Source organism: Sardina pilchardus, chromosome 1 (assembly GCF_963854185.1).
Source record: "Sardina pilchardus chromosome 1, fSarPil1.1, whole genome shotgun sequence".
Taxonomy (NCBI): domain Eukaryota; kingdom Metazoa; phylum Chordata; class Actinopteri; order Clupeiformes; family Clupeidae; genus Sardina; species Sardina pilchardus.
The window spans coordinates 2,838,653-2,853,641 of record NC_084994.1 but is presented as its reverse complement, the minus strand read 5'-3'; the positions used below and the strand labels follow the sequence as shown (position 1 = coordinate 2,853,641).

At 42.1% G+C, this 14,989-nt stretch overlaps 1 protein-coding gene across 1 annotated transcript in view; it reads left to right on the top strand.

Moving 5' to 3' along the window:
* LOC134080623 (NACHT, LRR and PYD domains-containing protein 12-like) overlaps positions 1-14,989 on the top strand; it is a 79,612-nt gene that overhangs the window by 61,109 nt on the left and 3,514 nt on the right. The window contains exons 10-13 of the mRNA XM_062537153.1: positions 4,392-4,562; positions 4,993-5,163; positions 10,109-10,282; positions 14,477-14,532. Of these exons, the coding sequence (XP_062393137.1) occupies positions 4,392-4,562; positions 4,993-5,163; positions 10,109-10,282; positions 14,477-14,532 (572 nt within the window). The remainder of the gene's footprint in view (positions 1-4,391; positions 4,563-4,992; positions 5,164-10,108; positions 10,283-14,476; positions 14,533-14,989) is intronic.

The following is a 14,989-nucleotide window of genomic DNA, read 5'->3' as shown; positions in this document are numbered from 1 at the left end:
GTGAGATTTGGCATGGAAATTACCTGCAAAAGATCACTTGATGGTGTTGATTTATCAGGGCACCTTGTATCCCATTTATCCATCTCTGTCATATTTGATTCTTTCTCATATTGTTATGCAGACTTGCTGAATGCAAACTCTCAGAGAAGTCCTGTGGAATTGTGGCTGCTGTTCTACAGTCACCAAACTCCCTGATAGAGCTGAACCTGAGTCACAATGACCTGGGAGATTCTGGAGTCCATCTTCTCTCTAAGGGACTGTCTAGTCCCCACTGCAAACTGCAGACCATAAGGTTGGTTTTAGTCAGACATGTCTTTGTAAAGGATTATTATTATGACTAGCGTAGCACATTATGGTTTGGTTGGTGTTTTACATGTGTTTTTAGGCCTGTACACACCAAGTCTAGTTTTTCGGATAAGATATTCACTCAAAATTAAGCAGGTTACTAAGACATGTATTATATAGGTCTCATTTGATGTGACATTTCACATTTGAAAACTGAGGTGTTGAAGCAGTGATCAAAATGTTAGCTTGAACACACCCTGATTTTCTTCCAGGTGAAAACTGTAACATTTTGCCATGTAACATTTGTGTGTGTGTGTGTGTGTGTGTGTGTGTGTGTGTGTCTACTGCATGTAGCTACAGTATAAACAGCGTCATAAAGACACTTTGAAGTCAATAGGCTACTGACCGTGTGAACATATGTGACGTGAGAATGAAATAGAATGAATGAATGTATACTTTTTTGATCCCGTGAGGGAAATCAGTTTCTCTGCATTTAACCCAATTTAACCGAATTAGTGAACATACACAGCACACACACAGTGAGGTGAATCACACACTAACCCAGAGCAGTGAGATGCCTGCCCAAACAGCGGTGCTCGGGGAGCAGTGGGGGTTAGGTGCCTTGCTCAAGGGCACTTCAGCCGTGGTGGACTGGTCAGGGATCGAACTGGCAACCCTCCGGTTACAAGCCCGAAGCTTTAACCAGTACACCACGGCTGCACCGTGAAATATTTTAGATAATTGCATTGGACTGTGCTGACATTCTGTGTTTTGCACCGTGATTTCATGTCATATCTTGTGTGTACGGGCTTTTAATTGTAAAAGATAACAGACTGAATCCTGAGGGTTTACTGTGGCATAGTTTTAGAGTGACTCTCTCTCTCTGTCTCTCTCAATTCAATTCAAGGCTGCTTTATTAGTATGAGTGAAAGTACAGTGTTGCCAAAGCACAAGCAAAACAACAACAATTTTTACAGAAACAATCAGAACTAACTCTCTCTCTCTCTCTCTCTCTCTCTCTCTCTCTCTCTCTCTCTCTCTCTCTCTCAGGCTCAGTAAGTGTGGTATCTCAGATGAAGGTTATGTTTGTCTGGCTCTGGCTCTGATGTTAAACCCCTCCTGTGTGAAAGATCTGGATGTGAACAACAATCATCCTGGAGAATCAGCACAGAAACTGTTATCTGCTACACTGGAGGATCCTCACCGCAAAGCTGATGCACTTCAGTATGTACTCTAGAGAATCAGATACATCAAGTTGCATTCTGGATTGATTGATTGATTGATTGATTGATTGATTGATTGATTCTTACATTCACAGAAGTGGATAGAAGATACATGAAATAGCATTCAGTAGCCTAACCCCTACTGTATCATCTATACACAGAACAGAACATTTGATTGACAGACTTCATCAAAAAAGCTCTACTTCTGTATAAAAAAAATAAAAAATACATTTCCTACTGTATAGTCAGAACACAGAACAAGACAGTATTTTAAATCGGGAACCCCAGGAGTGAATCTAATGTAATTCAAGTATGCTACAGTATGTGACCTGTTACTGTTAATGCAGACGGACAAGTTCTCACAAACAAGAAATATAACAAATATATCACTTATGTGACACTCATGTTTGCTCATTCATGCCCCCTGTATTTTAAGGAAGAACATTTATTTATTCACAAGACATTACTCTTTCACAAAGAAAATTGGTGTCCTTAAAGGTTGGATTTTTATTTAATTAAGGCATTAGGATCACTTTCCAAAAGATGATTTCTTATTCCTCTTTTTAGTCAACTTTAGCATGGGTGCACGGTTTTTAAGTCCGACGTCACGGACCCAGCAGCTATTTTGTGAAAAGACGTTTATAAGCGCAGACAGACGGTTTTTGCTACTTGTAAACTTTGTCATCACCACCTTCGTTCTAGCGGTTTTAAAACAAAATTGCTAAACTTTATCACAGTAATCACTGTAGCTATGCAACCAGATGATATATGAATGGGTAACGTCCAGGCTTCCGCGAAAAATATAGATTTGATTAGGTTGAGGTAACAAGTCCGTATAAGATGACAATTTTCTTAAAGGCTAGTCAGAATAGCGGAAAATAATCATTTATTTTACTGTCTATGGAGAATAACATGTGAGTTTGAAAGCCGTTGGACCCGGAAAGATATCACTTAAAAAACGAATAGGTATGCTGAGGACTGTATGTATACAATTCTGTCCTCTTATAACATTACAAACCTTTCATGTGTGTGTGTGTGTGTGTGTGTGTGTGTGTGTGTGTGTGTGTGTGTGTGTGTGTGTGTGTGTGTGTGTGTGTGTGTGTGTGTGTGTGTGTGTGTGTGTGTGTGTGTGTGTGTGTGTGTGTGTGTGTGTGATTTGGCATGGGAATGACCTGTGAAAGATCACTTGATGGTGCTGCTTTATCCGGGCTCCTTGTATCCCATTTATCCATCTCTGTAATATTTTATCTTTTCTCATGTTGTTATGCAGACTTGCTGAATGCAAACTCTCAGAGAAGATCTGTGGAATTGTGGCTGCTGTTCTACAGTCACCAAACTCCCTGATAGAGCTGGACCTGAGTCACAATGATCTGGGAGATTCTGGAGTCCATCTTCTCTCTAAGGGACTGTCTAGTCCCCACTGCAAACTGCAGAACTTAAGGTTGGTGTTAGTCATGAATGTATTTGTAAAGGATTATTATTATGACTAGCATAGCACATTATGGTTTGGTTGGTGTTTTATATGTGTCTTAAGATCTGTACACACTAAGTCCAATTTTTCAGATAAAATATTCTCTCAAAATAGAGCATAGTAGTAGGATTGTGGTTGATAGTTTGCCATGAAATGCCACTTATGTTAATGAATTACTTATATGTATACAATTCTGTCCTCTCATAACATTACCAAACTTTCAGGTGTGTGTGTGTGTGTGTGTGTGTGTGTGTGTGTGTGTGTGTGTGTGTGTGTGTGTGTGTGTGCGATTTGGCATGGGAATGACTTGCATAAGATCACATGATGGTGCTGATTTATCAGGGCACCTTGTATCCCATTTATCCATCTCTGTAATATTTCATCCTTTCTCATGTTGTTATGCAGACTTGCTAAGTGCAAACTCTCAGAGAAGTCCTGTGGAATTGTGGCTGCTGTTCTACAGTCACCAAACTCCCTGATAGAGCTGGACCTGAGTCACAATGGCCTGGGAGATTCTGGAGTCCATCTTCTCTCTAAGGGACTGTCTAGTCGCCACTTCAAACTGCAGACCTTAAGGTTGGTGTTAGTCAGACATGTCTTTGTAAAGGATTATTATTATGACTAGCATAGCACAATATGGTTTGATTGGTGTTTCATATGTGTTTTAAGACCTGTGCACACCAAGTCCAATTTTTTGGACGAAATATTCACACGAAATTAAGCATAGTAGGATTGTGGTTGATAATGTGCCATAAAGTGACACTTATGTAATAAATTGATTTTTTTCTATACAATTCTGTCCTCTCATAACATTACCAACCTTTCAGGTGTGTGTGTGTGTGTGTGTGTGTGTGTGTGTGTGTGTGTGTGTGTGTGTGTGTGTGTGTGTGTGTGTGTGTGTGTGTGTGTGTGTGTGTGTGTGTGTGTGTGTGTGTGTGTGTGTGTTGGCATGAAAATGACCTGTGAAAGATCACTTGATGATGCTGATTTATCAGGGAACCTTGTGTCCCATGTATCCATGTCTTTGCAAAGGATTATTATTATGACTAGCATAGCACATTATGGTTTGGTTGGTGTTTCTTATGTGTCTTAAGACCTGTACACACCCAGTCCAATTTTTAGGATGAAATATTCACACGAAATTAAGCATAGTAGGATTGTGGTTGATAGTGTGCCATAAAGTGACACTTAAGTAAATAAATTGTTTATATGTATACAATTCTGTCCTGTCGTAACATTACAATCCTTTCAGGTGTGTGTGTGTGTGTGTGTGTGTGTGTGTGTGTGTGTGTGAGAGATTTGACATGGGAATGACTTGCGAAAGATCACTTGATGGTGCTGATTTATCAGGGCACCTTGTATCCAATTTATCCATCTCTGTAATATTTTATCCTTCTCATGTTGTTATGCAGACTTGCTGAATGCAAACTCCCAGAGAAGTCCTGTGGAATTGTGGCTGCTGTTCTACAGTCACCAAACTCCCTGATAGAGCTGGACCTGAGTCACAATGACCTGGGAGATTCTGGAGTCCAGCTTCTCTCTAAGGGACTGTCTAGTCCCCACTGCAAACTGCAGACCATAAGGTTGGTGTTAGTCAGACATGTCTTTGTAAGGGATTATTATTATGACTAGCGTGGCACATTATGGTTTGGTTGGTGTTATATATATGTCTTAAGACCTGTACACACCAAGTCCAATTTTTCAGATGAAATATTCACAGGAAAGTAAGCATAGTAGGATTGTGTTTGATGATGTGCCATGAAATGATACTTATGTTAATAAATTGCTTATGTGTATACAACTCTGTCCTCTCATAACATTACAAACCGTTCAGGTGTGTGTGTGTGTGTGTTTGTGTGTGTGTGTGTGTGTGTGTGTGTGTGTGTGAGAGAGAGATTTGGCATGGGAATGACCTGTGAAAGATCACTTGATGGTGTTGATTTTTCCTAGGGCACCTTGTATCCCATATATCCATCTCTGTAATATTTTATCCTTTCTCATGTTGTTATGCAGACTTGCTGGATGCAAACTCTCAGAGAAGTCCTGTGGAATTGTGGCTGCTGTTCTACAGTCACCAAACTCCCTGATAGAGCTGGACCTGAGTCACAATGACCTGGGAGATTCTGGAGTTCAGCTTCTCTCTAAGGGACTGTCTAGTCCCCACTGCAAACTGCAGACCTTAAGGTTGGTGTTAGTCAGACATGTCTTTGTAAAGGATAATTATTATGACTAGCATAGCACATTATGGTTTGATTGGTGTTTTATATGTGTCTTAAGACCTGTACACACCAAGTCCAATTTTTCAGATGAAATATTCTCTCAAAATTGAGCATAGTAGGATTTTGGTTGATAGTGTGCCATAAAGTGACACTTATGTTATTAAATTGCTTATATGTACACAATTCTGTCCTCTCATAACATTACCAACCTTTCAGGTGTGTGTGTGTGTGTGTGTGTGTGTGTGTGTGTGTGTGTGTGTGATTTGGCATGGGAATGACCTGCAGAAGATCACTTGAAGGTGTTGATTTATTGGGGCACCTTGTATCCCATTTATCCATCTCTGTAATATTTGATCCTTTCTCATGTTGTTATGCAGACTTGCTGGATGCAAACTCTCAGAGAAGTCCTGTGGAATTGTGGCTGCTGTTCTACAGTCACCAAACTCCCTGATAGAGCTGGACCTGAGTCACAATGACCTGGGAGATTCTGGAGTCCAGCTTCTCTCTAAGGGACTGTCTAGTCCCCAATGCAAACTGCAGACCTTAAGGTTGGTGTTAGTCAGTCATGTCTTTGTAAAGGATAATTATCATGACTAGCGTAGCACAATATGGTTTGATTGGTGTTTTGTGTGTGTCTTAAGGCCTGTACACAGTAATAGTCCGTGAGCCAGAGGGGTTGATTGTTACCGAAAAAGTGGCAAAGGCTACCATACCTTTTCTGAAAGCCTGGAATCTCAGCTTTTCAATTATGTATGATGGCCATCTGACAAAAGTAGCTGTTTTGAGTTATGATGCATAATGTAAACTACTGTAAGGTTGAAGAAATTTTGCGTATAAATCAAGCAGAACACTGAAATATTTTATTTTGTTATGTTTGGTATCATTTTAAAGGGGAGTCTCTGAGCTTTCATTTAAATCCTTTTGTGAACATTTTGGATAAGTACAGCCAACCCTGGAGCTCTTCAAACCTTTAATCACACACATTTTCCTGCCATTTTTTGTCTTTTAATCCTGTGGCACCTGGGAGCATCAGAGAAACGAAATCCAAACACTGAAATACTGGCATGACCCTAAGGATTCAGGAAATGTATCAGTGTCTCGGTTACTGAGGGTGTGAGTGAGGACCGAAGTCGTGAGATGCTTCTGAGGTGGTAGAAGGCAGACTTGGTGACGTTGTTAATGTGAGACCGGAAGGAGAGAGTGGAGTCAAGGATAACACCCAGGTTGCGCACCTCAGATGATGGGGAGATGGAGCAGCCATCCACAACCAGGGCCAGGTCTCCAATTTTCCTGAGCAGTGGTGCAGGGGCCACCACCATGAGCTCTGTCTTGTTACTGTTGAGTTTGAGTAGGTTTGTGGTCATCCATGATTTGAGTTCCTGCAGGCAGTTGACAAGTTGTGTGGGTGGGAGATGGGAGGAGGGGTTGGTGCTGATATAAAGCTGAGTGTCATCGGCGTAGCAGTGGAAGTTGAGTCCATGTTTACGGATAATATGACCCAGGGGTAGCATGTAAATGGTGAACAACAGATGAATTGTTTCCGGCCTGTGAGGTAGGACCGGAACCAGGACAGTGCTGTGCCACTAAGGCCGATGAGTTCAGAGAGGCGACGGAGGAGGATGGTGTGGGAAACTGTATCAAAAGCTGCAGAAAGGTCAAGGAGGATGAGAATGGTGATGAGGCCATTGTCGGCAGCAAGCAGGAGGTCATTTGTGATTTTAATGAGGGCGGTCTCAGTGCTATGATGGGTTCTGAAGCCAGATTGAAGAGGTTCAAAGAGCTCATGGTGGGACATGTGATGTTGAAGCTGGGCAGCCACTGCTCTTTCCAGGATTTTGCTAATGAAGGGGAGGTTGGAGATTGGACGATAGTTGTTGGGGTCGTCGGGGTCTGAGCCTGTTTTTTTGAGAGTGGGGATGACTGCTGCCATTTTGAAGCTGGATGGTACCACACCGGAGGCAAGGGATGCATTGATGATGTTTTCCACTGAATGACGGAGAATGGGAAGACAGGCCTTGACCAGGGTGGTAGGCATTGGGTCAAGACTGCTGGTTGATGTCTTAGCTGAGGTGACCAGTTGTTCTACTTGGTCGGCATCTAGTGGAGACAAAATTAAGCATAGTAGGCTTGTGGTTGATATTGAGTGATAAAGTGACACACACATACAAGTGAATGGCACAAACAACAATATGAAGTGACACTTACATTTATAAATTGCTTATATGTATAAAATAATAGTAGGATTGTGGTTCATAGTGTGCCACTAAGGCTGCGTTTAGACTGCAGATCGGATATGCTCAATTCCGATTTTGTGCTCATATCCGATTTTTTTGATTGCATGTTTACATCTACTTTCGCCAGTGACCCAAATCCGATCATGTGTGTTTACATTTGCAGACACTTGAAATGGCCCGCATGCGCATGGGCTAAACGTTTCTTGTAGGGGAGAACCAGCACAATCGTATTTTTTTATTTTTTTCAGTTCAAACTAGCTTTACATAAAGACGATAGACTTGAGAGCAGTGAAACTTGACCAGAACAGAGTCATACATCTCTACTCCATGAAAGTTGAAACAAAATGTAACAAATATGTTGCAGTTTGTTAATAACTTAACCTAACAGTGACATGTAGGCTAACTTTGTTCCAACCTACGCAGCCATAAAAAAGTGCGGTACGCTACAGTTGTAACAGTATAGCGTCATGTAACAGTGCTAAAAAATCGGGAATCCTATAACATATTTTAACACAAAACACTGCTGGCTTAAACAAAGAACATCTGTTTTCATATATAATCAACAAAAAAAGGTCCAAATGTATGACTGTTAAGCTAGTTGTATGAGTGATTAGCCATTGCAAACCATACGGTATTATGCTAGATCACAATAACCTTTAAATAGGCTTATTTTGGTCATATCGACTTGATAAAACCTGTTTATATAGTTGATGAACTGTTTATTTCTTACATGTCTGAAGCAATTGGTCCAACACTGATATTTGAAGTTGCTGTGTTAACTTTCATTGGGTGTGATCGCGGCACATAAAAATAATCCATAACTCGCAATCATAATTGCTTGCACATGCGCGATAAAATCAGTTAATTTTGCCAGAGACGGGCAAAGATGGTCTACGGAAACGTAATAGCTCCGCAAGCGCGCCCACTTGGAATTGTAACATAATGTCACAGATTAATGACGTGTGGGACGCATTGCACTGGAATATCCGATTTGTCTGTTTAGACTGTAGACACATGCACACAAATCCGATCCATATCTGATTTAAAACCACATACGAAAGGGGCCTGTATCCGATCTGAGGAGATCGGAATTCATGTGTTTTTTTTCTGTTTACACTGTCGTGGCACAGATCGGATACGTGCCACATGAGAGCAAAAAATCAGATTTGGGTCACTTCAAACTGGCAGTCTAAACGCAGCCTAAGTGACACTTATGTTATTGAGCACAGTAGGATTGTGGTTGATAGTGTGCCAAAAAGTGACACTTATGTTATTGAGCACAGTAGGATTGTGGTAGATAGTGTGTCACTAAGTGACACTTATGTTATTGAGCACAGTAGAATTGTGGTTGATAGTGTGTCACTAAGTGACACTTATTAGAGATGCACCTACTGGTCAGCTGGTGACTGGAATCTGCCGATTTCCACATGATCACCCATGACCAGCAACTGGCCGGTCAGTCTGAGACATGCCGATTTCATGCCGGTCAAATACTTGTAACAACATCACACAGCTGAGTTTGCAAAGTTTGAAGAAGCTAGCAAAGGCTGGATGTACAAAGCGAGCACTAATACTGAGTTTTTCTATGCAGCGAACCCTGTGAACTACACTGTTTACACTGATATCATTTTATGTTCATTTCACTAAATGTAGTCAATTTGTTTCAAAGTATCCGTGCGTAATATGTAGAGTTCTTCTGTCATAGTCCTGTCAAATGTTGTTGCAGATTTGCTGACTGTAAACTCACTGATAAGTCCTGTGAGATTGTTACTTCAGTTCTACAATCACCAAACTCACTGCTACAGCTGGACTTGAATCACAATGATCTGGGGGATTCTGGAGTTCAGCTTCTCTCTAAAGGACTGTCCAGTTTGAACTGCAAAATACACACATTAAGGTGGGTATACATTTTATTATCATCTTAGGGAGAAGAACCATGACAATATGACATCAACTGGTCAGCACTGAACATGCTTTAGCGTATTGCTCAACTTTTGAGCCGATTTGTGAGTTACAGTAGCAGATATCACCATGGCTGTGATTTGCAATATGGCAGCAGTGAGAGTGGTGTGGGTAGCAGATATCACCATGGCTGTGATTTGCAATATGGCAGCAGTGAGAGTGGTGTAGCAGATATCACCATGGCTGTGATTTGCAATATGGCAGCAGTGAGAGTGGTGTGGGTAGCAGATATCAGCATGGCTGTGATTTGCAATATGGCAGCAGTGAGAGTGGTGTGGGTAGCAGATATCAGCATGGCTGTGATTTGCAATTAGGCGTGAGGCCAGAGGCCAAGCACAGTGGGTGCCTGAACATTTATTTAGAGCATTGGAGCAGTTCTGTACGTTATTGATGTTTTACTAATGTCTTATTAATGTGTTTTCACACACACACACACACACACACACACACACACACACACACACACACACACAAACACAACACAACACACACGCACACACACACACACACACACACACACACACACACACATAACATTCTAGATTAACTATAAATTAATACATATAAGAGGACCATGGGCCTCCTCAGGGTATCTCTTATCAACAACAAAAGGCAATGGGAGTGTTTTCATGAGACCATTTTCTCCTAGACCACTGAACAATATTATCTCTCTCTCTCTCTCTCTCTCTGTCTCTCTCTCTCTCTCTCTCTCAGGCTCTCTGATTGTCTCATCACAGAGAAGGGTTGTGGTTTTCTGGCTTCAGCTCTGACTTCAAACCCCTCCCATCTAAAAGAGCTGGATCTGAGCTACAATCATCATGGAGAATCAGGACTGAAACTGTTATCTGCTAGACTGGAGGATCCTGCCTGTGAACTGGAGAAACTTAAGTATGTTCAGAAAGAAACCCCAGTGTTGCACATTTAGAAAGAGTCTCCATTGTGGAGACCATATTCATTTCTTCAAACCGAGTGCAGTGGCCTATTTTCAAATGTGTGTTGTAATAGCTGCTTTACACTGAAGTGTGTTTGTTATCTCTTTGATGCAACACCCAGTAGTGCAAATAGTTGGATGTGTGTTTGCAAACATAGCCGAATGTTAAGGAACCCTTGCAAATAGTTTTCTGTTTGTTTGTAACTGTTCAGAGAAAGCATATTTGACACAAACCTTCACTGTTTGCTGAATTTGAACACCTCTCAGATTCCAGGCTGTGAGATGAACAGAAAGACAGGGAGGTGAGCAGAGGAACAGAGAGAACAGAGAGCTGAAAAATCTATTTTCTTATAGTCTGACCAGGGGGGACAAGTGGATGCCTTTGTATGCAATAAAGACAGCTGGAAAAAGAGTTACTTCATTACTTTATATCAAGGGAATCATATAGCCGACCATGTTCTGTGAAATAATACATCACCTTCAGTAGTCGAGTTGAGGGGGGATGAGGGGGGATGGCATCCCCCTTTGGAATTGATATGGTCAAAATCATCCCCCCTCTGAAACGGCCATCCCCCTCCCCATTCCCTGTAATTTTTTCAATGAATGTGGAAATATCACCACTATTTAATTTTCAGTATTTAGTTTTTGCGCACATCGAGGCTAAAATAGCCTATGCTACTGTGGACGAGGGGCATCCCTGCTGAAAAAAACAGCCTGAGCAGCTAAAGGTGGTTTGCTGGTTGACCAGCTTGTTAACCAGCTTGTTTGACCAACCTTTGATGGTTAACCAGCTAGACCAGCAAAACTCTCGCGAAAACACACCTTCAGCTGGTTTACCCAGCTTATGATGGTAATTCAGCTGGTTTTGATTGTCGTACCACCTTAAGCTGGTCATTTTAGTTGGTGTTGCTGGTCTACATTGCTGGTTTTTACTGGCCACCAGGCATGGACTGGCCATAGGGCATACCGGGCAATGCCCGGTGGGCCGACGCATATATTTGGGCCGAGGCTGTCATAATTTAATAATAATAAAAAAAAATATTAGGCTCATTTACATAGCGTACGGCCGCAACGGTAGCGAATCGCGGCCCATTGGTTGACTGCCTCAATGGGCATTGGGCTAGTCCAATGAAATCTCAGGCCCCTCCCTGTCTCCCTCCCGGCCTCATCTCCCTCTTGAATGTTCGACCGGAGTTTGAGACCGTCTGTATATGAAAATGTACATAGACAAACCACAAATAAAAAGCGCAAGGGGGGCGCAGAGAAGTTGCGAGATAAAAGGCAAAAGCCTACAAGTGTGGATGCCGCAAAAATGTGCTAAAATTACAGAAATGTTTGCCACCACAAGTTCAAACAGGGCCGTCGACATAGCAGGAGTGCAGAAGCAGCCCCGAGTGCACAGGTTGTCAAAGAGGCACATGCGAGTGAGCAACAGAGTAGTTACACAGAGGAAGGAGTAGGTATTCAAATTGATTCGGAGGAGGAGGAAGAGGTGAGAGACGTGACCCAGCAGGGACAGATTGAGGAGGTCGGAATAGCCACCGTGAGCCCGGTAAGAAGTATAGCCGAAAAGTTGGCTGAACTTTTTGGGCGCACAACGAACATTTAAAAGTTTGAAATCTGCGACTGCAGCTGTTCCCCTTGCTTCTTTTAGATGTAACCTGTTACCTGCCTACTATGTAGGATTCAGCACCCAGTTAAGCAAAACAAAGTTTTATAGTGTGAGCGCGTCTTTTTGTGTGGTTTGTGTGTACCCCTCTCGCATGCATTTGAATTGCGATACCCATCAAATTAACGAGTTGTGGGCTTAAGAACGCAATCAACCCTCTGAAATCGTAAGACAGTCGCGATTGGTCGAAATTGTTGTCAATCTTGACGCAGTAGGCTACAACAAGCAAACTATCAAATTTCTTTGCGCAGACAAGCAGACACTCATAAACACAGACATGCAGTCAGACGCAATGAAACAGGAATGGTGATAGCCCATGGAATTAACAATGAAAATGTTTTGGGATGTGTAGCCTATAGGCTACATCTTCACTAAATAGTATCAAGGTGAATTGTTGGCTAAAACTATGCAAATGCTCAACATAGGAAATTATAGCAGGTTTTATTTAGTGAAGCATTTAATAGCATATGAGTTTTGTCCACAACTTCATCCTTGCTGGTTTAGAGGTCACTCTAGTGGGTGCGTGGTTGTGTGTGTGTGTGTGTGTGTGTGTGTGTGTGTGTGTGTGTGTGTGTGTGTGTGTGTGTGTGTGTGTGTGTGTGTGTGTGTGTGTGTGTGTGTGTGTGTGTGTGTGTGTGTGTGTGTGTGTGTGTGTGAGAGTGTGTGTGTGTGTGTGTGAGTGTGTGTGTGAGAGAGAGAGAGAGAGAGAGAGAGAGAGAGAGTATAATAATAATTAATGTTTTTTTGGCAAGGGTAGGCTAGCCTACTCGCTTCCATACAGGCTGCGGTTTACTTAAATATTTTCTACAAACAAACCAGTGTGCACATATGCTTTATCGTGTAAATTATCATGGTGGGCCACTATGGCCAAAAATGCCCGGGCCGTTTTTTGGTCCCAGTCCAGCCCTGCTGGCCACGCCAGCTTATGTTGGTCATTCTAGAAAACCAGCTTGACCATCTTTGTCAAGCTGGACAGGCTGGTCACCAGCATGACCATCTTAAACCAGCTGTATCCCAAACGACAGGCTGGTCACACCAGCACGACCAGCATGTCTAGCTGGTGGCCTAACCAGCTACACCAGCAAAGACCAGCAATAATAACTGTGTATTGGGCAAAGACCAGCTAAAACCAGCTAAAACCAGCTACCAGCCTAAGCTGGTTTCTTGCTGGTTTTTTCAGCAGGGATGTTTCTCCTATTGTCACGGCAATCAGCGACATGTATGCAGCCTTCTTTTACTGTCTATGTGCACAGCAGGTGATTTCATTCAGCAGCATCATGGCCAAGCGACAAGCAAAGTTGGATCTAAGGGACGTTGCCTTTGTATTAAGAGGACAATAGTAGATGAATTAGAAAAAGTTAAAAGCCCAGTCTCCCTTGTTTGCTAAGTGAAGGTAGGCTACCTATAGCCCGCTAGCGAGAGCTAGGTGTTCACTCCAGCTGTTTCTGAACAAACCTGCCATAATGACATTGGAAAGGATAGGCTACCGTAGCGGCTCATGGCGAGCTAGCGCAATGTTGTCCAACTTTAGGTCATCTTGTTGAGAGTGTTCCTTTGAATGCATGTACTATTAAAAGGGGAATGTACTCCTCACTCACGAAAGAATAGTTTTGCGGTTCTGCAAATAGACAATGTCACGAGGTGGCTGAAGAGACAAACGTCTGAACATCTGTTCATCTTTAGAATTATTATTCCGCTGTGCAGGTAGCCTACAGTAGGCAAGATGCTGAGGACGGCTGTTTGCCGAAACGCGTTCATCTTGTACATGCATTCAAGATAAAGAACGAGAATATATTCGAGAGTTCGTTTATCTTTCTATAAACAGGTAGCCTAGGCAAAAATAATAAGCTTTTGTTTTGCATTTTAAGGGAGAACGTAAGACTGAGACTGAGCTACAAAAAATCCCTCTAACATTGTTGTGTGGCAATTCAAGTTCTACTCTACTCTATGGTGGTAGAATTCCAATAGTGAAAGCAAAAAGTCTCAACTTTTTTGTTGGTTCCATTTAACTTGGCTAGATTGGTAATTATAACAAGTCATTGTTGAATGCATTATTTAATTGATGTCTGGTTCACTATTTCAGATCTGATAAATTATAAACTTCCAAACATTTAGTCTATTTAAGTGATAATGTTACTCTGAATGGGATCAATTTTAGCAACTCGACGCAGACATGATCTAAAATGTTAATGACACATAAAATGTACATGAATTGGAAGAAATTTAGGATTTGCCGATGTCCGGCAGGACACGCTATAAATGGACTAGAATACAGGAAATTGCATCTTAGAAATTAGAAATGTTCTGGGGGAGGACCCCCATACCCCCCGCAAGACTAGCATCCACCATTCCCCCCTGCCATTTTTTAACAACTCGACTACTGATCACCTTGCATTTCATAGGTGGCACAAACAGAAAGAAAAACAGCAGTCTTGACATCTGTGAAATGGTACATGTGTGTGACATTTTGTTTCTCTTACAGAACTGACCATGCTTTCCAGTATGCTTTAGACAGAGCACGAGCACGTTTGCTGAAATGTAAGTGTTTAATATCATATTTGAGATTGTTTGCATTCACATGTTTTAGCTTGCATGTGTGTGTATGGGTGTCTAATAGCAGTGTGTGTGTGTGTGTGTGTGTGTGTGTGTGTGTTTGGTAGAGTGAAGAGGTGTGTGTATGTGTTTTGTAGGGTGAGGAAGTGTGTGTGTGTGTGGGGGGGGTATAGGTGTGTGTGTGTGTTTAGGTGAGTGTAGGTATAGGTGTGTGTCTGAGACTAATTCTACAAAACACTGTGTGTGTGTGTGTGTGCGTGTGTGTGTTCTGCAGGACACAGGGGGTCATGTGATCTACATCAGTGTGCGTGTGTGTGTCTGTGTTTGGTAGGGTGAGGAGGTGTGTGTGTGTGTGTGTGTGTTTCGTAGGGTCAGGAAGAGTGTGTAGGTGTGTGTGTGTGTGTGTGTGTGTGTGTGGGTATTGGTGCGTGCATGCGTGTGT